General features: G+C 36.7%; 1 protein-coding gene across 12 annotated transcripts in view; it reads left to right on the top strand.

Moving 5' to 3' along the window:
- The window catches only part of MYO9A (myosin IXA), a 263388-nt gene that overhangs the window by 213419 nt on the left and 23497 nt on the right, over positions 1 to 26472 (top strand). For 8 of the 12 annotated variants that reach the window (XM_072809461.1, XM_072809467.1, XM_072809468.1 and 5 more), the window contains 8 exons: positions 7397 to 7508; positions 9952 to 10013; positions 16148 to 16340; positions 18092 to 18220; positions 18779 to 18884; positions 19863 to 19994; positions 20865 to 20988; positions 22316 to 22369. In XM_072809461.1, coding sequence (XP_072665562.1) covers positions 7397 to 7508; positions 9952 to 10013; positions 16148 to 16340; positions 18092 to 18220; positions 18779 to 18884; positions 19863 to 19994; positions 20865 to 20988; positions 22316 to 22369 — 912 coding nt within the window. Of the gene's footprint in view, positions 1 to 7396; positions 7509 to 9951; positions 10014 to 15166; positions 15316 to 16147; positions 16341 to 18091; positions 18221 to 18778; positions 18885 to 19862; positions 19995 to 20864; positions 20989 to 22315; positions 22370 to 26472 lie in introns of those variants that run through there. The other 4 variants (XM_072809465.1, XM_072809466.1, XM_072809470.1 and 1 more) reach the window with 2 other exon arrangements.

Genomic DNA, 26472 nt, shown 5'->3' with positions numbered 1-26472 from the left:
CTGCAGGGTCTCCCCTGTACTCTTGTCCAGCCTTATTTCTCACTATTCTTTACTTGATCTAGCCATCATAATCTTCTCACTGATCTGACCAGTTCTTCTTATTTCATTTTTTTTTTAAATTTTTATTTATTTATGATAGTCACACAGAGAGAGAGAGAGAGAGAGGCAGAGACACAGGCAGAGGGAGAAGCAGGCTCCATGCACTGGGAGCCCGACGTGGGATTCGATCCCGGGTCTCCAGGATCGCGCCCTGGGCCAGAGGCAGGCGCCAAACCGCTGCGCCACCCAGGGATCCCTCTTCTTATTTCATTTTCGTTTTTTTCCATTTTCCTTCCCCTCTCTTCTCTATGCCCTTCCCATCCTTCTCCTCTACCCTGCCCCCTTTTCATTTTGACATAATTGTAGAGTTACAGAAAATTTGCAGGAGAAATAAAAAAACACTGTGTTTCTTCACCTAGATTTATTCACATTTTACCAGTTGTCCCAGTGTTTTCTCTTTATAACAAAGGGTCTTTGTTGTATTCAGTTGTCATGCCTTTTTAGGCTTTTTTAATCTGGAACAATTCCTCAGTCTTAGGTTTCATTGCATTGACATTGTTGAACAACGTATGCCAGTTATTTTTTAAAATGGTTCCTCAGTTTGAGTTTGTCTTATATTTCTTCATGATTAAATCCAGGCTATGCACTTTGGGCATGGCATACCATGGAAGAGATGCTGTGATTTTTCAGTGTTTGATATCAGGAGATATCATATCTATCTGTTGCATTACATTTGATGTCAGTAAGGGTATTTCAAAAAAGAAAAAAACCAGCAGATTTACTATTATTTTTCTTTGTAATTGATGAGTATCTTGTGGGAAGATACTTGAGACTGTGTAAATATCCTCATATTCCTTCAAACTCTTACCCACTAGTTTTAATATCCTTGATGATTATTGACAAAATGAGTTATTACTATGATGGTTGCCAAATGGTGTTTATTTAAATTCCATTTGTTCTATATTCATTATAGATGAATGTTCTATATTCATTAGTTGAATTTTTGCCAAGAAGGTGAGTTTTTCCTTCTAATTTATAGCCTGAAGGGGCTCCCACTGAACAAATTTGTGACAGTTTGACATTGAAATAAATGACAGGAAAAGATGATAATAATCCATTGAATAAAATAAGAATCTGTGAATCTATACTGATATAATTTCTTTTTGAAGAGTATTTCTTTTTCTAATAGATAATAAATTTATATTGTTAAAACATCTTTTAAAAGTGTGTATACTGGGAAGTCTAACTGCCCCTTTCCCCTCTTCGTCCATTGTCCTTTTAGTTACCTCTTTATCTTCCCAATGTTTCTTTATTCAATATAAGAAATAAGACACATGCTTATTTTCTATCCTTTCTCACACAAAATGTAGCATATTATATAATAATATCATAATGTTCTTTTGTGTCTTGCTTTTATCATTGAATAATATATTTAGGAAATCACTCTGTGTCTCTGGTAGACAGAAGGCTAAAGAAGTGCTTAAGTTCTTGTCCCCTGGTTATTCGATCAAACTCCAAACTAGGCACTACAGTTGGAATAAGGTTGCCAAATCATCTCACTATTTTTATTTATTTTTTTAAGGATTTTATTTATTCATGCGAGACACAGAGAGAGAGGCAGAGACACAGGCAGAGGGAGAAGCAGGCTCCATGCAGGGAGCCCTATGTGGGACTCATCCTGGGACTCCAGGATCATGCCCTGGGCCGAAAGCAGACACTTAACCCCTGAGCCACGTAGGCTTCCCACCTCACTGTTTTTAACATAAAAAAGTTTATCCTGGGTTGTGCAGATGAGCCCGATATAATCAGAAGAGGAAGTCAGAAGAGTCAGAGAGATGTAGTTGAAGAAAGATGCAGAAGATGGGTAGAAGTCAGAGAAAGAAGCATGAGAAGGATGGAGTCTGCTGTTGGTAGCTTTGAAGATGGAGAAAGGGCATCCAATAACCATAGAAGCTGAGTTAGCTGGCTAGTACGGGAACAGGATTTCCATCCTAAAACTGCATGGAATTGAAATGTGTCAACAGTATGAATGAGATTGGAAATAGATTATTCTTCAGAGCTTCCTGAAAGGCATTTTGGCTCGGTGAGACTTGTATCTGACTTCTAGCCTATAAAACCCTGGGAGGTTATGAATGGGTACAATTGTTCAATTGTTTTAAACTGCTAAGTTTATGGTAATTTGTTAAAACAGCAATAGAAAACTAATATAGTAGTTGTTCATAGAAATCTGTCTGATATTCCTTTCTGGACCATTGGGTTATTTCTTTTTCTTCTGTTACAAATATATAATAATGGCACAATGAATAACCATGTGTATGGGAGAGAGAATGGACAGGGATTCCTAGGATTGGAATTCCATAATATAGGGTCCTGCCTATATTACCTGAAGGAGTAATCGCATTTCTCAGTTTCAGCTATGAAATAGAGTTGTTAAATTTTTAGATTTTGCCAGTCTGGTATATAAGGAGTATTTTATCTCCCTGTAATTTTAGTTTGCTATTCTTTTATCAGTGAGCTTGAGTATCACTTATGCTTCAGTACCATTTACATTTTTTTTTCCTGTAGCATGTATATTTATGTTCACTGCCTGCTTTTCTATTGGAGTTTGGTCTTCTTTCTCAATTTCTAGGAACTTCCTATATGAGGGAAATTACTTTTTGTCTGTGATGTGAGTTGTAAATATGTTTCCCCAGTTTGTCAGTTATCTCTCAATACTGCCTTTTAATATTACTTGCCATGTAGAAAATTTTTACTTTTATGAAATTTGACCAGTTCTTTTCTTTCATGCCTTCTGAATTTTGAGTCACAGACTTTCCCCCCACCTAAAGGTTATAAAGAAATTTTCAGTTACTTTCTTCTAATACTTTAATGGTCACATTTTTTACATTTAAATTCTGATCTTCGTGGAGTTATCCTGGTATATTGTATGAATTACAAATCTAATTTTACCTCTTACCAAACCCATCATCATTTATTTAAAAGTCTGGCTGTACCTGTCTACTTTGAGATGTCAACCGTTTTGCACGCTAATTTCCCCTTTATCTTGGATCTTTTTATCCTGTTCCACTAATTGATCTGAATATTCTTTAGCCAAGTTCCACACTACTTGAACTAGTGAGCTTTTAGTGAGTTCTCCCTAATTTTCTTTTTCTTTTTTTAAGATTTTACTTATTTATTTGAGAGGGGAAAGAGAGGACACACAAACTAGGGGAAAGGGCAGAGGGGGAGGGAGAAGCAGACTTCTCTCTGAGCATGGAGTCTCATGCAGGACTCCATCCCAGGACCCCAAGACCATGACTTGAGCCAAAGGTAGATGCTTAACTGACTGAGTCACCCAGGTGCCCCCCTAATTTTCTTTTTCAGATCTTTTCTAACTATTTTTATTTACTTTTCCATATTGACTTTGAATTCTGTCATCTGACTTGAGGGGAAGAAATCTTGGAGTACTTTTACTTAGATTACTTTATATTGGGCAGCCTGGTTGGCTCAGCAGTTTAAATAAATAAAATCTTTGAAAAAAAAAAGAGATTACCTTATATTTATAAATTAACATACAGAGAACTGACATCTTTATGATTTTATATCTTTTCATCTGTGCAAGTCTATTTTTGTGTCCATTAAGAACGTTTTAAAGGTTTCCATATATAGTTTTTAAAATTATTTAATGCTGTATTTATTACTGGGTATTTTATCTCAGCAGAGATCATCACTATAGTTAACAGTATGGTGTATATTCTTCTATGCTTTTTCTATACTTATATAAACTCTTTAATAGTTTTCAAAGTAATATGCAGGAGTTTCTGAGATAATTTCAGAGATTTTGCAAAATTAAAGCTATTTTCATAATAATAATGTTATTTTCCTTTTTTTCACTAAGTTGAACAAGAGGGAATCATAAGTGAACTACTGACAGCTTAGCACAAAACAAGGCAGTTTCTCCAAATGAGAATGGGAAATATGCTCTAGTAGCTGCATATGGTTTTTGTCTCCAAAAAAAATCACTTGCACAATTGAACTGTAAACTGATTTAGCCTTTGAAAAAACTGTGACAGGGGATCCCTGGGTGGCTCAGCAGTTTAGCTCCTGCCTTTGGCCCAGGGCGCAATCCTGGAGTCCCTCCCAGGACTGAGTCTCACGTCGGGCTCCCAGCATGGAGCCTGCTTCTCCCTCCTCCTGTGTCTCTGCCTCTCTCTCTCTCTCTCACTCTCTCTCTCTCTATCATAAATCAATCAATCTTAAAAAAATTTTTTTTAAACTGTGACAAAATTCATATGACCTTCACCATTTTAACCATTTTAAGTATATACTTTGATGAATTTTAGTATATTGACTATATTAGGCAACTACCACCACTACATAATTCCAGAATATTTTCATCACCTGCAGAGCAAAGTCTGTACTCACTGAGCAGTCACTCCCATTCTCTTTTCCTCCAGTCCTTTTTTTTTTTTTTTAAGATTGTATTTATTTATTTAAGAGAAGGAGAACAAACAAGCCAGGGGAGTGGCAGGCAGAGGGAGAGGGAAGAGGGAGTGGGGCTCGATCCTAGGATCCTGGGATCATGACCTGAGCCAAAGACAGATGCTTAAGCAACTGAGCCACTCAGGTGCCCCTCTCCTCCAGTCCTGAAAACCACCAATCACTTTTTGTCTCAATGGATTTGCCTTTTATGGACATTTCATATTGGTAAAAAATAATCATAAAATATTGGCCTTTTCTGTCTGTCTTCTTTCCCTTAGCATACTGTTCTGAAGATTCATTCATGTTGTAGCATGTATGGTAATTCATTCCTTTTTATAACCAAGTAATATTCCATTGTATAGATACACTTCATTTTATTTATCCATTGATTAGTTTATTGACTTCGGGGTTTTTCCACTTTTTGAGTATTAGGAGTAATGCTACTATGAACATTTGTGTACAAGTTTTTATATCAATATGTGTTTCTGGCATCTTTTTTCATAGTTAATAGAAACACTTTTTACTTTTACTTTATTGAAAGGCTATATTCATTCAGACTTTGGTACTTGGCAACTGTTTTCTGAAGATGAACTAAGTGACTCTGTCACTTCAAGGAAAACACACAACAATATTAGTTAACAGTGGTATTTGAGGTTTCAAGCAAAGATTAGAATTGTGGAAAACTTGTATCTGCCATTGAGAGTGTGACAAATTTCCCGTAAAGAATTTTCTCATGAGATTGGTGGTAATATGAAGGAATGTGACCTTTTGAGAGTGTATAATGAAATGTGTCAACATTTACAAGAGGTGCATAACTCATTGCACCAGTATTTTTTAGGTAACCAATGCATAACACTGTAAAATCATATATAGGTGAAATGTCCATTTGAAGTATAGGATAGACTAAAAAAATTTTTCAAAAAGCTTGAGACAAGTGTACTTCTAGTGTAATTTATCTCTTCTGAGAGTATAATTCAATGATTTTTAGTAAATTTATACAGTCATAACCATCATTCTAATTTTAGAACATTTCATCACTATAAAGGATTTTTTTGTTGCCTATTTGCAGTCATTGCCCTTTACCATCCCCAGCTGTAGACAACTGCTAATGTATTATCTGTTTCTGTAGTTTTACTGTAGAATGGAATCCTATAAATGGAATCATACGATGTATAGTTTTTGCATATGGCTTCTCAACATAATGGTTTTTTGAGGTTTATCGATGTTGTGTATATCAGTAGTTTGGTCTTTTATAGTACTGAAATACTATCCCATTGTATGGCTATACCACAGTCAATCTATCCTTTTATTATTTGATGGGTTATTTGGATCTTTTCTACTTTTTTGACATAATGAATAATGCTGCTATGAACATTCTCATACAGGTTTTCTGTAGACATAGATTTCAGTTAGTTCTCCTAATTATAAACCTAAAAATGGAATTTCTGAGCCATATGGTAACTCTGTATTTAACATTTTCAGAAACTACCTGTTTTCCAAATAAGTGCACCATTTTACAATTCCACCTGCAATATCTGAGAGTTCTGGTCTCTCCGCATCCTTAACCAACAGATATTGTTATCTTTTTAATTATAACCATTCTAGTGGGTATGCAGTAGTATCTCATCATGCGTTTCCCAGATGATTAATAATTTTGAGCATCTTTTCATGTGTCTATTGGCCAATTGTAGTTTTTTTTAATAAACTTAACTGTTTTGTCAATTTTTAAAAAAAGATTTGAGAAAGAGAGAGAGAGACCATGAGCAGGGGAGGGGCAGAGGGAGAAACAGACTCTTGGCTGAGTAGGGAGCCCTATGATGTGGGGCTCCATCCCAGGACTCTGAAATCATGACCTGAGCTTAAGGCAGCCGCTTAACCTACTGAGCCACCCAGGCCCCCCAATTTGTCCATTTTTAAATCAAGTTATCATCTCATTATTGAGTTGTAACAGTTCTTCATATATTCCAGATAGAAGTCTAGATAGAAGATAAAAAGTTTGCAAAGATTTTCTCTGGAGTCTGTGGCTTATCTTTATCTTTTTAATGCTACTGCACATTTTAATGAAGCCCAGAACAATGGATTTGATGCAGAGTTCATTGGTGTGATTTTAGATTCCATATTTCAGTTAACCTTTAAGTTACCATTTGTAGAGTTTTGATGTTGTATTATTTTCTGAAAGGACTTTTAAATTACTTGTCCATTTTCCAATTTCATATCTGTATGAAGGCAGATTTTCTTCATGTATTTCAAACTAAACTGCATGGTGTCAACATACTGAATGTAGAAATGGATATGAGAATTTCTTTTATTAATCCAGACATAAAAGAGATTTACAAAAATGTAAAATACCCATCCTTTTGTTACCACTTTGATTTAACCTATATAGTTGTTTTTTCATGAAAATGTACTCATGTTACATTGTAATATGTTTAATGTTAATGTCAAGTGAATTGGGTAAATACTTGAAATTTATTTCAGTTTTAGTTTCTAATATATATCAATAGGTATGACTCATAAACAAGTTCTTTGAAGTCATTAATAATTTTCAAAAATGTAAAAGGTTCTTGAGGCTGAAATAAAATTTGAGAACCATTGCTTTTATTATTTTACATGCTAAATTCAGAGTCACATAAGACCGCTCTCATATGTTTGTAGCATTGCTTTCTAATATTCATACAAGTTGGTCTTGTTTCTCTACCAGATTGTTAGGTTTTTGAAAACAAGGACCCATATGTATTGCTTTTATTCGTTTTCTCAGAAGATCGTGTTTATTCCTGGAATAAGTGTCCATTGAATACTTAGCAAGGGATTGAAGGATTTCCTATTGGCTGACCATGTTAGGGCAGCATTTACTATGTTGGCTTTAACATAAATAGCTATAATTTTTTTCATTCAGGTGGAAGAACACAATGGTCACATCTTTAAGGCCACCCAGTATAGCATCCCTACATACTGTGAGTACTGCTCTTCTTTGATATGGATAATGGACCGAGCATCTGTTTGCAAATGTAAGTATGAATGATGTTTTTTTTTTTTCTTTTAAAGGATTTCATCCAGCTTTATCCCATTAATTCCAGACATTTCACCATGAACCTCCTGTTTACTCTAAAATCTTGTCACATCTGGCAGAACCCATGTACTTAGTTAGATGCCCATACATCCATTCTTTGAAGCGGAAAATAAAGTCCAGAGACCTGAACTGACTTCCTCAGGTTTTCAGGGATCCCATTTTAAGCTTGTGACTAAGAAGGGTCCAGGCCCCTCTCTCTGAACTCACAGCCAAGCCACTCTTCTAGAGTTTTTTTATCCACATCTAATAACCTGAGAACTCAATTTGAGTTTCTCTGAAGCCAGAGAAAGAGCTGCTCTGAGGGAAGACCTCTACCCTGTCATCATACTGTTACTGTGTTTATTACTCAGTATAAGTTTTGAGGAGTTTTTTTAACCACTTGATATTTCTGTTTTCTAAGTTTACTTATATCTTCTTTTAACATAAAGGAGTAATTTATACTTCCTGATTCTTCAGCCACCTCTTACCATACTCTTTGTATACCCAAACCAGGTATTTTAGATATTGTTTGCTCATTGTACTTGTGGCTTACCTTATCTGAAATGCTCTTCTCCCAGATGTTAGTTTGACTATTTCAATTAATCTATGTCTCGACTCAAAGGTTACCTCTTAGAGAACTCTTTCCTTACTCTTCTGTTGAAAATGCCACTTTGTCCCCCTTACTCAGTTTAATAATTGTCATAGCGCTTATCACTACCCAAAATTATATTAAGTATTTGTTTGTTTTGTTTGTCAGTCTGTCCACTAGAATGTATGCTCTGTAAGGTCAGAAACTTAATTGTTTCTTCTGTATCACTAGTGTCTAGCAGTGCAGGTATTATAAGTTTTGGTAAGTTTTTACTGGGTAGATAGTTGGATGAGTAATGAAAAAATTATTAGATTATAACCAAAAAGATGCTTTTTTCTACTATAATCTTTTCATCAGAATGTATAAGTCCTAGAATGTGAGTTGAAACTTTTTATAGGTCACCTTAGTTCTGGCTTACAGAGGACCTTTAGCTTATGCTTTTGTCATGCCATACACCTACTGTGGTGCTTTGAGTAATTCTGTGAGGTTTTGCTTACTAGTGGACCAGAATTGAATGAATGAAATGTTAAGAAGGGCTTGGTGCAGTAGGACAAGAATGAAACTCATGTTTGCCTCAGTGAAATCACCATTATTGCTTGAAATGTTCACTTGTTCTGACATTCACTAGTGGTTTCTTTTTTTATTATCAATAGTCTAAAAAAAACAGTGAGAGAAAAATGGGAAGTAGTTTGCTATTAACTTGACAGTTTAATGTTAGTCTGAAGCCTGTAAGTTTGGTTCAATTTTGTTTTGAAACTGAAAATGTGGGACACCTAGGTGGCCCAGCAGTTGGGCGTCTGCCTTTGGCCCAGGGTGTGATCTCGGGGTCCTAGGATTGAGTCCCACATTGGGCTTCCTACAGGGACCCTGCTTTTCCCTCTACCTATGTATCTGCCTCTCTCTTAGGGTCTTTCATGAATAAATAAATAAAATCTTTAAAAAAACCTGAAAATGTAAGAAATCTGCTTTTTTATGACTTGTGTGGGCTTGGTTTAGTTTCTTAATAGAATTAACTAACTATGATTATACTGGTGATTTCATCAGTAGAATTATATGGCCTCCCTCTCAGCCTTGAAAACCCCACATTGTACTTTAGAAGTTCAAGGATATTTAGGTGTTTATATCCAGGAGCCAGAGCTGGTGTAGCAAAATGACATAGGTCAAATATATTTCAATATTCTCCTCTCACTACTTCTTCCCACTTGTCAACTGCCTAGCCACCTTGTTCTCTCCTGCTCAAGGAATAATTTCTCTTCTGAACATTTACTTTATCTTGTCTTCCCAGTCACAACTGATACTGTTTATGTTCTGGTTCCTCAGAGCTCTATTCTGAACTTTCTAAGATTATAAGGCCTCTCTACTATCTTAATGTGCTATGTACCTTGTTTTTCTTTCAGTAAGTGTCTTTGGCAGTGATGCTTTTCTTATCCATTGGAATGAGTCTTAATAGGTATTTCTGGCATTTGAGCAGATTGTGGAGCAAGTATATTAGGAGAGCATAAAGACTAATTTGTGAATCAAGCCAGAAAGAAAATATTCTGTAGGAATATGGTGGGAGCATACGAAAGCTTTTTCAGAGACAGAAGTTAGAAATTTTAGGCATATTTTTCAACTTCATTTTTTTAAATAGAATATGTTAAAACCCTTTTTTTATTCTAACAACATGCCAAGTATGTATATGATATTATAGCAGTATCATGTTTAAAGAAAAAAATTAATCCAAATAAAGTTTTTATAATAAAGTAAAATTTTAAAGTTCTTGTCATTGATGTACAGATTTCTAAAAATGCTGCATTCTTACCCTGTTTTTCAGTATGCAAATATGCTTGCCATAAGAAATGCTGTCTAAAAACCACAGCCAAGTGCTCTAAAAAGGTAAGAAATTATCACCTATGAATAATAAATAACAGATATATTGATCTTCTCTGCCTTGTGAAAGAAATCAAGTCCTCTTTGATGGTTTTATAGAACAGTGGTTTTCAAACTTTTTGACCACAAATGACAGAAATATATTTTGTGTCGTGATCCAGCATACATATATAGAAAGATATATTTGTATAATTGGGTGGATTTTCCTGGAACTATATGTACCTTTACTACTTGGAAGAGCTACTAAACTGATTTCACTGCTAATAGTTTGTTAAAACACTGCTTTTAAAGATTGCCTACTTCATTAAATACTCATAAGTCTTCCTCAGAATTGTCTTGAAAGTAGTCGGCTATAACTAAAGATTTTAACATCAACAACAAAATCCACCAGCAGCCCATTGGTGTTTTTGTATATTTCTACTTGGATATGTATTATGATACTTTATCTTCAAGGAAACACTGATTTTTTTTTAAAGATTTCAGGCTTTCATTGATATATAGTCATTTAAAAAAATTTATTAGTCATATATTGATGGTTGTGACAATACTATGCAAATCTGAACTGTAATATAAATGTATGTGTGTATTATTTACAGCCCATGTACAGAATTTGCATCTGTTCCAAATTAGTTGACAAATCATGGCAAGGTACAAAGTGAAATTTTATTCAAGGCTTAAAATACAATGAATGTGGGACATTTGCTTCCAGCTAAGATGGAATAGCTTGTGGCAGACTAATCCATGCTGAGAATATCTGAAAAAATTGTTGCTGGCACATCAGAGAGCTGCCCAATCAGATTGGACTTTTGGGATGTTGCTCCTAGAGAGAAGATAATTGCAGAGTGATGGATCTGTCTGTGAGAGGTTTTTCTCCTAGTGGGAATTTGTCAATTTTTGCTGTAGCACAAGAAAACAAGGTTCAGTGTAGAGGGCCACATTCAAGAGTTATGGAAGTCAGCAAAACTTTTAGGAATTTCATAGGACTATGGAGATAAAATGTGGAGTTTGGGATTGCCAGGACCTGAGGGACCATGATCCAGACTTAACCCTGAAATTCAGAGGTTTTTTTCCTTCAAGGCATTTTCTGAATTCTTAAGCTACATAGGATAAAACGCTAAGAAGCTGGATAAAAAAAAAGATTTTTCTGTAGTTTCACATTGCTAAGGAAAGAAAAACTGGAGTTGTAATGATATACCTTCAAAGAGAGACTCTAGTGAATACCCTACACTCTAAATGAGACCTCTGAAGAGCTGTACTCTAGGAAAGGGAGTAAATCACTGATAGGCTGGGCTTTATAAAACCTGAAAACTAGCTCTGAGGCAGTCCATGATTAGATTAAGATGGTTCATTCCTTAATTTGGCTACCCTTCGGAGGATGTACCCTCTTTAAAGAGAGATTACATCACTTATTAATTTGTTCATATATAATATTAGATATTTTAAATAATACTAGATATGAGACTGAGAAAAAAAACAAGTAGACAATAGATTCATGGATGGCTCAGTTACTGAATTACCAGATGTGTACTTAAAATTCTTTAATATGTTGAAATAATAGGTAAAAAGAAAAATTCTTTTTTATCAGAAAATGAAAATACACATTTAAAACAGGGGCAAATGGAGATTCTAAAAAATAAAGGCACCAGACTTGGGGTACTCACATGGGAAAAATCAATCCTCATAGCATTTGGCTTTGAAAACCAGAGGGACCTGACAGTCAGTGGGGGCTTAACCCTGGAAATTTAGAAAACAGTGACTTGGCTCTGGGGGAACTGGGAAGGTGGAGCCCTCACATTTAAAGAGACAGAATAACAAACGGCCCTGCTGAGATACAGCATAGAAGCAGTAGTTTGAAAAATGCCCAGGGAATATAGGAAGGAGATTTTCTAATCTCAGAGCATGTGCTGGAGAGGCAGGGCTCTTTGGGCAACTTCTCCAAGAACAGAAGAGTTGCTGAGTGCCATTTCCTTCCCTGTCCCCAAGCCTAGAAACATGGGCACCTACGAGAGCTAGTGCTGCAAGAACTCTTTCCACCTAGCTTACTAACAGTGTACCTGCCTCCATGTTCTCCTGTGGAAATGCCCCCCTCCAATACACCGTTGGCCAGAGCCCATCAAAAGTTGTATCATGAGCCTGACAGTATGCAAGTGGCCATGACAGGAACCAGCACCACTCCAAAGTGATTCCTGCTCCAGAGAGAGTGAAATATAACCATGCACACCAGTACAATTGCAGGCCCTGCCCACAAACAAAAGCTTCTCAGGGGACAACACAGGGAAAGCACCCTATAGTTTAGTGCTACTGCATCTCTGGCAAGCCCCTGGTCTGATTCAATTCAAGTCCATGGTGGCCCCAGACTGGCCCACGAACAATATAGGGACCAAAACCTGCCCTCAACAGGCAGAGAAAGCCATTGTAGATAACTGGACTGAAGGCAAACATGGCTCAATCACGTTACCAGGGTGCATGCAAAACACATAGGAGATACCCCTGAAGCACCAGGTTCTGGTGAACAGGAGACATTGAACTCTAAGCCATTATAGGACCTCTGTTTTATAAAGCTACCACTTTCAAGAGCAGGAGATGTAGCTGACTTTCCTAACACATAGGAGCAGACACAGAGAGTTAGGCAAAATTAGGAGACAGAGGAATATGTCCCAAATGAAAGAATAGGACAAGATCACAGCAAGAGAACAGAGATAAGTAATATGCCTGATAGAGAATTTGAAGTAATAGTCATAAAAATACTCACTGGATTTAAGATAAGAGGGGAAGACCTCACTGAGATCCTCAAATGAAAATGTGAAAAATAACCAATCAGAGATTAAGAACATAATAACTGAAATTAAAAATACATTAGATAGAATAAATGGTAGATTCGAGGAAACAGAACAGATCAGCATCCTGGAGGACAGTCATGGAAAGTAATCAAACTGAACAGGGGAGAGAAAAATAATAATAATAATAATGAATGCAAATAGACTAAGGGAACTCAGGAACACCATCAAGTATAATAGCATTCACACAATAGGGACCCCATAAGGAGAAGAGCCAGAAAAGGGGCAGAAAATTTATTTGAAGAAATAACAGCTGAAAACTTCCCTAATATGGAGAGGGAAACAAATCCAGATCCAGGAAGCACAGAGATGCCCCAACAAAATCAACCTTAGGAGGTCCACATGAAGACAGTAAATAAAATGGCCAAAAATATTGATAAAGAGATAATATTAAAGGCAGTCAGTGATGGGTACCTCGGTAGCTCAGTCAGTTAAGTGTCTATATTCAACCCAAGTCATGATCCCAGGGTCCTGGGATCAAACTCCGCATTGGGCTCCCTGCTCTGCAGGAAGCCTGTTTCTCCCTTTTGTTCTGCCTGCTACTTCCCTTGCTTATGTGCTTTCTCCTCTCATTCTCTCTCTCTCTTTCTCTCTCTCTCTATCAAATAAAATCTTTAAAAAAAAAAAAAAAAAAGGCAAGAGAAAAGAGATGGAAAAAACAAAGGAAACCCCTTACGGCTCACAGCTGATTTTTCAGTAGAAACTTTGAAGGCCAGAATGGAGTGGCATATGATACATTGAAAACTGAAAGAAAAAAACCTGCAACCAAGAATATTCTATCCAGCCAATTATGAATTGGAATAAAAGGAAAGATAAAGAATTTCCCAAACAAAAGTTAAAGGAATTCATCACCACTAAAGTAGCCCTACTTAAAAGGGGACTCTTAATTTTTTTTTTTTTAGTAATCTCTATATCCAAATGAGGTTTGAACTCATGACCTGAGATCAAGAGTTGCATGCTCCTCTGACAGAGCCAGCCAGATGCCCCTAACAGTATTTGTTTTAAAGTGCATTTTGGGGGATCCTTGGGTGGCTCAGCGGTTTAGCATCACCTTTGGCCCAGGGCATGATCCTGGAGTCTCGGATGGAGTTTCGGGATCGAGTCCCGCATCAGGCTTCCAGCATGGAGCCTGCTTCTCCCTCTGCCTGTGTCTCTGCCCCCCGCCCCCGTGTCTCTCATGAATAAATAAAATCTTAAAAAAATAACAAAGTCTATTTTGTCCAATATCAACTATTGCTAACCTGGCTTTCTTAAACAAAGACTATTAAGAGACAAAGAAGAATATTATGTACTCATAAAAGGAACAATCCAGCCAGAAGATACAATTGTAAATATTTATGCACCCAACATGGGAGCACCCAAATACATAAAGCAGCTAATAACTAACATTAGTAATTGTTAGTAATACAATAATAGTAAGGGACTTTAATAACCCATTACATTAATGAATAGGTCATACAAACAGAAAATCAATATGGAAATTGTGACTTTGAATGAAACATTGGACCAGAGGAATCTAAAAGATATGGCAAGAATTTACAAGTGTCTTTAAGAATTGGTGTTGGGAAAACTAGACAGTTGTATGCAGAAGAATGAAAGTGGATCACTTTTTCAGCACACACAAAAATAAACTCTGATGGAATGAAAGACTTAAATGTGAGACATGAAACCATTAAAATCCTAGAACACTGGCAATAAGGTCTCTGATATTGGCTATAGCAGCATTTTTCTAGATATGTCACCTGAAGCAAGGGAAACAAAAGCAATAATGAACTATTGGTACTACATCAAAATAAAAAGCTTTTGCACAACAAAGAAAACAGTCAACAAAACTAAAAGCCTACTGAATAGAAGATTATTTGCAAATGAAATATCTAGTAGAGTTAATATCCAAAATACAAACAGAACTTACACAACTCAACACAAAAAAAAATCTAATTTAAAAGTGGACAGAAGACAAACAGATATTTCTTCAAAGAAGACATGCAGATGGCCATCAGACATAGAAAAAGATGCTCAGCATCACTCACTATTAGGGAAATGCAAATCAAAACCATAGTGAGATATCTCACTCCTATCAAAGTGGCTAAAACTCAAAAACACAAGAAGTAAGTGTTAGCAAGGACGTGGATAGAAGGAACCCTCATGCAGTGTTGGTCGGAATGCAAACTGGTGTAGCCATTGTGGAAAACAGTATGGAGGTTCCTCAAAAAGCTAAAAATAAAGTTATCACATGATCTTGTATTTCACTACTTTGTATTTACCAAATGAATATGAAAATAGTAATTCAAAAAGATATATGCACTTGTATGTTTATTGCAGCAGTATTTATAATAGCCAAATTATAGAAGCGAGCCAAGTGTCCATCAATAGATGAATGAATAAAGATGTGATGTATATACACAATGGAATGTTACTCAGCCATAAAAAATGAATCTTGCCACTTGCAACAACATGGATGGGTCTAGAAGGTATAATGCTAACTGTGAAGTAAGTTAGAAAACTCAAATTTTTTTAGTTGAAAATAGTGAAATTAATTTTTCTCTTAATTTCAAGAAATACTTTTTTAGCATGTTTGCTTTAAATTAGTTGGTTTCAAATCAAATGATTTTAAAGTTTTTGTTTAATACCCTGATGTATTTTATTTTTTTGCTTTCACAGATCTTTATTAACATTCCTAATGCTTTGGGGATGGCCATTTAAATAAATTATATATGTGTGTATGTATACATGTTTGTGTCAAAGTAATAGCAAGAAGTTTGGCTAAAGTTTATTTTGTTTTAATCATTGCAACGAGCATTATTTCTTTTTTTTTAAGATTTTATTTATTTATTTATTCATAGAGACACAGAGAGAGAGAGAGGCAGAGACACAGGCAGAGGGAGAAGTGGGCTCCATGCAGGGAGCCCGACATGGGACTCGATCCCAGGTCTCCAGGATCACGCCCCAGGCCACAGGTGGCGCTAAACCGCTGCGCCACTGGGGCTGCCCACGAGCATTATTTCTTTACCAGTTTATTGAGCATTTGTCATATATCAGATACTGTACTATTTTTGTTCATCAGTTACTTAATCTTTATAATAACCCTGTGAGGTAGAAAAGTGATATTTCTATTGCAAATATGAAATACCTGACTTGATATATACCATCAGTGTTAACCATTAATTCCCCTTTCCTTCCAATTCTTAAAGCTATGCTCATGAAACTTCAGGGAAATGAAAAGTAGTTCCTCTTAAATAACTGGTTAAACATGTTTAAAGATGTTTGAATATGTTTGTAAACAAAAATTTATCTTCCATTTAGTATGATCCAGAGCTGTCATCTCGACAATTTGGGGTTGAATTGTCCCGTTTGACCAGTGAAGAACGCACTGTTCCTTTAGTGGTAGAAAAGCTCATAAACTACATTGAAATGCATGGACTGTACACAGAAGGTATTTACCGAAAGTCTGGTTCAACTAATAAAATCAAGGAGCTTCGACAAGGTCTAGATACAGGTAAGATAGCGCTCTCTAAATCAAGACCAACTGCTTTTATTTAAGTAGGTCATTTCATACTTTTATTTTTTTTATTTTTTTTTTTTTTCATTTCATACTTTTAAACTTTTCATTACATGTTGATCTTTTTCTTGCAGCCAGAAGAATGCAGTCTTTTCTGTGGTGCTTGTTAAATCATTTTGTGGCTTTGTAAAAGTCTTATTTTTGTGTGGTCAGTTCAGCAAATGCATACTGAGTGTGTCATTTATACAAGGCACTATTAGGTACTTCACACAGCTGGCATTTAAAATCTTATGGGCACCTGGGTGGCTCAGTGGGTTAATAAGCGTCTGCCTTTGGCTCAAGTCAGGATTGCAGGATCCTGGGATTGAGCCCTGCCTTGGGCTCCCTGCTCAGTGGGGAGTCTGCTTCTCCCTCTCTCTCTGCCTTTCCCCCTGCTCATGCTCTCTTTCTCTCTCTCAAGTAAATAAAATCTTAAAAAAAATAAAATAAAATCTTAACTATTGAGTGAAGTCATGATATCTGTAATTAACAAGAAATTTTAGATTCAGGGAAATTAAATGATGGTCTGTTGATGATCATGAGCAGTGTGCTGATGTTTTGTTTTTTAAAAGATTTTATTTACTCATGAGAGACAGAGAAAGAGAGGCAGAGACATAGGCAGAGAGAGAAACAGGCTCCCTGTAGGGAGCCCGATGTAGGACTTGATCCCAGGATCCCAGGATCATATCCTGAGCCGAAGGCGGATGCTCAACTGCTGAGCCACTCAGGTGTCCCCCAAGTGTCTTTCTGATGCATGTTCTCACCTTCCTACATTCATGACATAGTTAATTAGTGGATTGAACATGTACCTGTGTAGAGCTAGCTATAGCCTCAGCCCTGGAATACATATACAGGAGTTTGACTTTGGTTTCATTGTAAACTTCTACTCTTTACCACTTTAGAGAAGGAATAGATTGTTTTGAAACACACTTTGATACAAAGCTTGTCTCTGTATCTCCAAGAACCTACCCACGTGCTTTTTCTTTCTAGTTTTTTTGTTTTGTTTTTTTTGTTTTTAAATAAGCAAATCAGGGAGAGATTGGTCAGTATGGAAATAATAATAGAAAATGCCTGGTAAAAGTCAAGCAGGATGTTCTGCCTACCAGAGACGCCATCTTCGTTAGTTTAAAGGTAGCTGCTGACTCTTGTACCTTGGGTCAGCACAGGTGAAAAATCATTTATCCTATATCCTCCCAGTCACTTCTTTTGTATAACGTTGGGAGTTTATAAGTGACACAGAGTACGGGTGGGTTCTTTACATTTCCTATGTTCACTTACGTCCTTTCACCTTTAAAGATGACTTAAAATTAACCTTACTCTCAGAAAATGTCCTCTGGGCTTTTTTCCCACCTGCCATCTAAAACATTGCTACTCAAAGTGTGGCTCATAGAACAATCCACAATTTAAGTACAGAAATTGAGAGCAAACATTTAGAAACATTTATAGCTGTATTTAACAGTTCTTTAACATGAAAGCATATGATCTTTTATGTATCTATCAGTCTACAAGAGATTTAGAAAACAAATAAACTAAAAGCTGTTTCTTTACCACAGTTAGAAGTCTATTCCAAACCATGGAATTAGATCGTAGAAGATACTGGTTTGATTAAAAACATGAAGCCTTCTTTTGGTGCTAATCGTTTCTAAAGTGAGTTATTTGAATCTCTTTGCATGTTTTGGCTTTGTTGTCTAACTCTTGTCTCTAAATAGATGCTGAGAGTGTAAACCTGGATGACTATAACATACATGTCATTGCAAGTGTATTTAAACAATGGCTTCGCGATTTGCCCAATCCACTCATGACCTTTGAACTCTATGAGGAATTTCTTCGAGCTATGGGTAAGCACAGGCTAAAGACTATAAATAAATTAAAAGACTAGATATATTTAAGGGCTGGCTTATATTCATTTAAATTGTGAATCTAGGCAAGAACTCTGCTGTCTGTTTTATGCCAAGCCTACCAGGTGATGGAGTTTAGTTTTAGATGTGTAGGATGTTGCTGAAGGCCTGCCTAGAAGTGTGTAGGCCCTGACAAATGACTCCTCAGATTCCCCTAAGACCGATTTATAAATTACATGGCAATTAATTTTGATAGGGAATCAGTCTGCCACAAAATGCCTAAAAAAAAATTAGGGCATCTCTTTCCCCTTGCTCTAATAAGGATTTCTAGGATATAGATTAAAACTCAGGAGACTGTTTAGTGAATTTAGAACTCAAGCAAAGGAAAATTGGTGTGGTAACTGTGAACTGCTCTTTTCCTGCGATACAGGTAAAACTGCCTCTCCTAAAACTTTAAAATTTAGAGCCAGGCTCCCCTGCTACCTATTATCTGTTCAGGAGGAAGATATAGCATATAAGGGAATATTCAGTCTTACTGGGTGTCCTTACTCTTTTTAGGCCTTCAGGAGAGGAAAGAAACCATCCGTGGTGTATACTCTGTGATTGACCAGCTCTCCCGAACTCATCTCAATACGCTGGAACGCCTCATCTTTCATCTAGTTAGGTAATTTCAAGGAGCAAGGCAATGTGTAATAGTTTTTTTTTTTTTTTCTTTTCAGTAAGTGAGGAACTCCTTCATTTGGAAAACTGACAGATCTTCTTTTTCTTATTTATAAAGTCAGTACCTCAAGCAGGTGCTTTATAATTCCTTGGAGCAGAAATCCTCAACTGAGTTGGACTGCAGGGCAAGGAATTCTCTACCCTATTTGAGCCATATAACAACTTCAGTCTCATAGTGGCACTGTGTAGTCTAGCCTGTTGCCTTCTTCCTGAACTAGAAGGTATTAAGGAGGTATATAAACCTAATTCATAGGAGGTGGGTTTAGATAGTCCTCGAGAATTGCTTGTCCAAAGAGACTTCAGGAGTGGTCTCTTTTCTCTGAATATAAATACCATCTTTGGGATCCCTGGGTGGCGCAGCGGTTTAGCGCCTGCCTTTGGCCCAGGGCGTGATCCTGGAGACCCGGGATCGAGTCCCGCGTCGGGCTCCCGGTGCATGGAGCCTGCTTCTCCCTCTGCCTGTGTCTCTGCCTCTCTCTCTCTCTCTCTCTCTCACTGTGTGCCTATCATAAATAAAAAATAAAATAAAAAATAAATAAATACCATCTTTATTTTGATTAGATAAATATCTGGTAAATACTAGATAAATGATAGATGAATTTCTAATACAACTGTCTGAAAATACCTTGAAGTCTCTACTTTGCATTCTTCAGGTATGTTCATCAGGTGTATGGCAGTGGGTCAGAAATTTCCCTTGATAAGCTACCTGTTGGCCTATATTGCTTCAAGTAAGGAGCAGAGTGAAAGTGCATTTTCTAGAGGCAGAAAAGTCTATAAGTGTCTCCTTTAAACTGATACAAATATCCTACAAGTACACTGCGATTGATGTCATACATCTTCTTTCTCTCATGTCTTTTGTTTGTTTAAGTCCTTACCATTTTCCCTTTTAATCACCATTTTACTTGTCTTTTTTATTCCTTAGGATTGCTCTACAGGAAGAAACTAATCGAATGTCTGCTAATGCTTTGGCCATTGTATTTGCCCCCTGCATTCTTCGATGCCCTGACACCATTGACCCACTACAAAGCGTGCAGGACATCAGTAAGACCACCACGTAAGGCCAGTTACTATCACCTCCTCAAGACCCCAGGGATTTCTGAGTCCATGCAGCCTCTTTATCCAGATGGCAAACATAGTGAATGAGTTCATAAATTCAGATGTTTTTAAGAAATTTGCTAGACACCACAGGGTTTTCTTTTCTTTTTTTTTTTTTAATTTTATTTATTTATTCATGAGAGACACAGAAACATAGGCTGAGGGAGAAGCAGGCTCCCCAAGGGGAGCCCGATGTGGGACTCGATCCCAGGACTCTGGGATCATGCCCTGAGCTCAACCACCTCAACCAGGTTTTCTTATGCTGAAAATGAAAAATTTCTTTAAATTCTTTTAAATTCTTTAAATTCTATTCATCATTTGTTTTGAAGGGTCTTTTTAAATTTAGCTTTTCTTCAGGAAAGCTTATAGTCTCTAAAAGTATTTTAAAATTCCATTTTACCAAAATACATACACTTTGTATCTTCCTATAATCTAGTATAACTGGCTCTGAATCCATTTGGCCTTAGTACTTTAGTATTCCTATATTTCACTTTAGCCTTTTTTAACGGAACTCTGCTTTCCATCTAGAGTGATGGTTCCTAACCATGGCTGCAAAAGGAGCTTTAAAAAAATCCTGGTGTTTGTGTCCTATCCCCAGAGAGTCTAATTTAATTGGTGTGGTCTGGGCATTGCAATTTATAATTGCTTCTCAGATGGATCATAAAGTGCAGCCAAAATTGTGAGCCACCGTTATATAAACCTTATCTTGGAGCTCATAAGATAAGGAATGTTGATTTTTCTTTCATCCTCCAACCATCTACCACATTTAGCTGAAAAGTCTGTGGGGGCTATACTTTATTTGACTCACTTCTTTTTCTTCCTATTTCAGCTGTGTGGAGCTGATTGTTGTGGAACAGATGAATAAATACAAGGCTCGTCTCAAAGACATCAGTAGCCTGGAATTTGCTGAGAATAAAGCAAAGACCAGGCTGTCGCTGATTCGTAGATCAATGGTAAGATGCAAGATGTGGATCATAGTGGAAAATCGCAGCCTTCCTGAGGCTTTAAGTATGCATTTATGGTGTAAAAAGAGATTATTCTCGAAATCTTTTTCACATGGAATGAGTAAAAAGAAACCATTTTATCTCAGGGTACTGTGGATGCTTCATGTTTGATCTTTTAGCCGTCTGTAGTTATATGTACAAAATATATGCCGATAAATGTGTAGAATTTTTTTTAAATCAAGTGTTTGGATAAGATGTTGGTGGCTTAATAATCTGTCCTGTTTTCTTTTCCTGTCCTTTCTATGAAAATTTGACCCATTCTAACTTTTTCTCTACTTCCTTCCACCATCTGTTCTCACCCTCAACCATGTCACCTTTGATGTTCCTGCCAATACTCCTGCAATGTAGAGAACTTAATCATATGCAAGAATGTGATTCCTAAGGAAATGGAATTCCATTTTATGAGTCTATCGTTATCAAATAAAGAGTTTTTAAGGGTTTATTGTTAGGTTTTGAGAAAAGCCTTACCAAAATGATCATTTATTTTCTCCATTTGCCCACTTTTCTGTTTAATATCTTCCTTTGTAACCATTGACCTACATATAGACAACTTCGGTTCTTACTGATCAACAATCAATAAGGTCTGGATAACTGTAAAACTGCTACATTGAAGTTTAATCATTTGCTACCCTTTCCCTCAATTGTAAAACAAAATTGTAGTCATGAAGACTCAGTCAAATCCCCAGTAAATCTCTAAAGAGAAGCAGGCTTCCCTGTCATCATGTGCATGCTTTTCCAGGTACCCAGCAATACTTCATATCTTCATTATTTATACTTAGATTAACATTAAAATGACTGTTTCTTTGTTTAGTACTTAAACTCCCTGGCACAGAATAAATCCTAACAAATACGTCATTTGATTAAATTAGTGAAGAGTCTTCTCTTAAAACAAGCATAAACATAGACTTTATCCAGGCGATACAGGTATTAAGTAAAATTAATTGTAGGACACTATTTAAATCTTTCCCCTGGAAAAAGAAAACAGAAACCCATTTAAAAGTGAAACCCTTTCTAGCAGTCTGAATTTTCAGGAGCTCAGTCCTAGAAGGCCCAACTTGGTAGTGCCCATCCAAGAAGAAAGGGAAGAGACCTTTTACTCGAAAGCTACTTTTCAAAGCAGCTAGACAAGCTGTGCTTTCTTTAATTTTTTTTTTTTTAACTAATGCTGCAGAAGTCGGATAAATTCAGTCCATTGAAAGATTAAACCTCTTTTAATGGGGCAATGACATGTACATTCTAACCCTCTGCTTTCCTTTTCATGTCCTTCCTAATCCAGAAACCTGTACTAATTGCAGTTAGATTTATGAGCATTACCCGCAATTCAGTCTCGGTATGTATTAATATTGCAATGTGTCACAGCCACTTTATTGTCTCTCATCCATCCAGGAGTTGTTCCGCTCTGTCTATCATCCATGCCTGTCCACCCTCCACCCTCTACCCTCCATGTAAAGCCCCAGTTCAGGTCCCACTTCCTGACCAGCCTTCACTTCTTTTTCTCTTACTCTCTTTCTTTGGAACCTCCACTTATCTTCCTCTGTATCATGCAATTGAACAGTGTCCATTTACAGTATATTTTTGCTCTTTGTCAGATAAATCTCTTTATGGGTTTCTTCTTTGTTTGGATCATTAAAAGGTGAACATGGAAAGCACTGAGGTATCAAATTAATTTCTGCTCAAGAACTTTGTTCTCATCAATCTCCTTCACTTTATTACTTGAAATACCTGTTACTACTTTTAGCATCCTCCATCACTAGTAATGCTTATTTGTCCATTCATATCTGTGATTTTGATGGTGACTTTCCAAGCATAGAAGGAGAGGTCTTATCTCCTTACCATTTTTCAGAAAGAATAGCAAAAGGTAGTGAGAAAGTTGATATATTGATTCTAGACTTAAATATCATAGTATAATAGGGCTCATACCAGGATTTCATTTAATATACAAAAAAGGAATGGAGAGATGGAAAGCTAAGAACCCCAATATATATGGAAACTAATTTCAGAGGCTATCCATCTATGGATAACCAGTTCATTGAGGATCTCAATTTGCTGAGATATAAACACAGATCGGTTTTGCTATTTACCTAGTAACTGCCTGCCAACTCTAACTGTCTGACTCCCCTTTCCATTTGGATGTTAATTTCCTTCTTAGCGTCTTGTCACTATTCTGCAATTTTTAAATACTCCAGTTTCATGCCAATATTTAAGAATTAGTTCCCTTTCTATTATAACTTGACAGACTTGAATCAGTACTCTTATCTAACATTTTCCTAGGACAGAATACACCTTAATCTGGGGCTGAAAACTTTAGGGGTGGATGAGTAGGCTCTTTTTGTCACACATGTCTGACCTCCCTTTTTCCTGTTTTTCTTCCTCTGGTGTTGAAACTAGGAGGAGTGATAGTGGAAGCAAAATTCTACATGCTGTCCTACTCTTGAGGTGTCAGTCCTGTTTCTTGGTTGTTGAACACTGCTGTTCTAGCTCATTGTCAGTAGCCTAATTTCCATTTACCCTGCTAACAGTGAAGTCAGTCCTATCTCATTTCTATAGGCTTTGGCAATCTCTTGGAAGATTTGGTTCCATCTTTGGACTAAACCTGTTGATGGTGGCATTCCCACCATGGGACTGTGATATGTATGTCTTTTATTCCCTCAAGACTTTACAATCAAATCTACCTCCCAGTGCCAATTTTAGGGCCTGCAGGCACATTAGGGAAAAGATACATTTTTCATCCCTTTTGGAAACAGGCCCAGGAACCAGGCCATAGTCTTGCCAATCTTTCTACCTGACACTTCCTCACCATATGCTCTCCCTATTTCTCTTCCCTTATGTATATAACATAGGGGCAAATCAGTAAGTCATTTTGCCTGTATAGATAACCAAATAGAAAATTAAATACCAGTCTGTCTTTCTTTTAGATAACCTCAAACTTTCTTACCCTCTGGATTCAGATATTATAATTTCTTTTTTCTCCAAAGAGGAAGAGAGTATCTTATTTTCATAAAGTCTGTGTTCCCCTTAAAGTCCAATAACTTCCTCTTTCTTAGTAGCCTTTTTAGAGTCACATTGACGAAAAGTGTTACGATCATTGTTATGATAGGAACTGGTTTAGTAAATTAGTGCTTCTCACGAAACCCTGAGATAGAATAGGTTGATATCAACTATGGTTGGCTTCTTAAGCTAAAAGAAGGGGTACATGGGACACCTAGGTGACTCAGCAGTTAAGCATCTGCCTTCGGCTTAGGGTGTGATCCTGGAGTCTTGGGATCAAGTCCCACATCAGGCTTCCTACATGGAGCCTGCTTCTCCCTCTGCCTATGTCTCTGCCTCTCTCTGTGTGTGTCTCTCATGAATAAATAAATAAATAAATCTTTTTTTTTTTTAAAGAAAGGGAGTATGTAACTATTCTCAGCTTTGGGCCTTAGCCACAATTTTGGAACAGGAGGAAAAATCCCACTTAACATACTATTGCTTTTCCATTTAGCTGTAGTAAAGGCTGTAGGCCCAGTCTTAAAAAAAAGACTGTTCTTAAGACTACTTAGTATTTAGTAAGCATCTATGGAATTGAATCTAAGAATTAAATCTATGAGAGGTAGCAGTGAGTTTTTAGCATATTCATAAATAGACTAATCAAAATCAAGTGTTCATGTACTCATAGATGAAAAACATTACTATTCCATAATTAAATACAGTAGTGACTTTCCTGAAATCAGGAGTGAAATGCATTTATGAGAAATATGTTTTATTGTTGCCAATGTGAAAAGTCATTTGAGTTGAGTGTCTAAAGATGAGTAGTAATTTAACAAATGGAGAAAAGAAAAAAGGAAAAGAGAATTCCAGAGGGAAGGAAGCATGAAATAACAATCTGTGAATAATAACTACCTTATGTAGCTAGAATTGGGATAGGTAGTGTGGGAAGTGGGTGAATAATTTGGAATAGTAGATGGGAACCAGATGTGCAGCATTAAGAATTTTGAATTTGCTGCTTTGAAAGGAAATTTGGGAGCTCTAGAAAGATTAAGTAGGGGAGTGTCACCATCAGTGTGTCTTTTAGAAGATATCTGGTAGCATTCTGAAGAAGAATAGATTAGAGATAGGAAAGACTGGCAGTCATATATCAGAGGCTCTTGATTCATAAATCACTGAAATAACTTGAATCCGGAACATTGTAGTTGTGTATTTGTGAAAGAAGAACCTCTTTTAAAGCCTTGGAATCTTCTTATTCTCTGAGATGGGGACAAATAAGAAAAGTTTTATAGGGAATTCTTGTAGATAGAGTTGCATAGGAATGGAAGAAGTACAGTAATATCTGGGAAGGGAACTTAACCCTTTTCAGGAAGAGTAACAATTAGGTTTGAAGAATAAAAAGCAGAAGGTAGGAAGTGAGAAAATATTAAGGATTTCTGTGGTTTGGGGATAATAGGATTATATGTGAGAAATGAGAAGGTGCAAGAGTTTACAAACAGGATGATCCGGGGACTTTTGTGTTTAGAGAATAAAAACTACAGAATGCTAGGCAAAAATGAGTGCTGTTGGCTTCATATGTAATTTGAGCTGCTAGCAGGAGATGTCATGATTTTGACATCACAGGCCCTTTTAAATGGGCTTGAAGATATCATATAACCTCTGCCAGGAATCCACAGACTAGTGCACTTTGGGAACCACTGCTCTATAGTACTATAATACTGCTGGCTCACTGCATTGTATAGAAATATTTGATGTGGATAATTTCTTTTCATCTGCAAGACAAATACACACAGACACATACTGGCTATGTTTAAAGTACTTCCTGAGTCTCATTATCTGAGGAGCCGTAACTACAAGCATCGGGATTTTTTTATCAAGCCTGGTTAACCTAAGTATAACACCATGCAGAACAACCAGTATTCTAGAAAGCCTCGGATATAGGATCTGTTCTTAACAAGAAAGTAGAATCCTCAGGAAGAAGTCTAATAATTCAGTTCCTTGCTTCCTATTTTTTGTGACTTAACCAAAGATAGAATAGTGATCTTCCATCTTGGCCCAAAGTACTATTTTGGCGTACAATTTCTTCATAAAGATTCTGAAGTTTTTGCTTTAGCTAGTTATATACAGCCCTGTCTAGATGATGCATATTTTCTTTGCCTTATGTATTCAACCCAGTTACGCATACTTTCCTTGGATCTTCATAAAGTATCATACTCCTTGGTGAGGGTCGTACGTGTTTTTCATTACATAGCCATCAAGCTTCTTAGGGGTGGTGTAATCCAGTCCTTTACAACCACCAAACAAATGTATCTCCATCTTCATCTGTCTTTTAACTCTTAGGGCTTTGACTTAAAGTGTTGAATTTCTTTGTGTCCCATCAATTGTGCTTTGCCATTCCCTCTCACATCCTTCCTGCATCATGAGCTTAAAGCATTTTCAGAAGAAATTGAAGCTTTCTCATAGGCCTTA

This window comes from Canis lupus, chromosome 32, assembly GCF_048164855.1.
Source record: "Canis lupus baileyi chromosome 32, mCanLup2.hap1, whole genome shotgun sequence".
Classification (NCBI taxonomy): Eukaryota; Metazoa; Chordata; class Mammalia; order Carnivora; family Canidae; genus Canis; species Canis lupus.
Note: the sequence above shows the minus strand (reverse complement) of the source record. Positions and strands in the feature narration are given on the sequence as shown.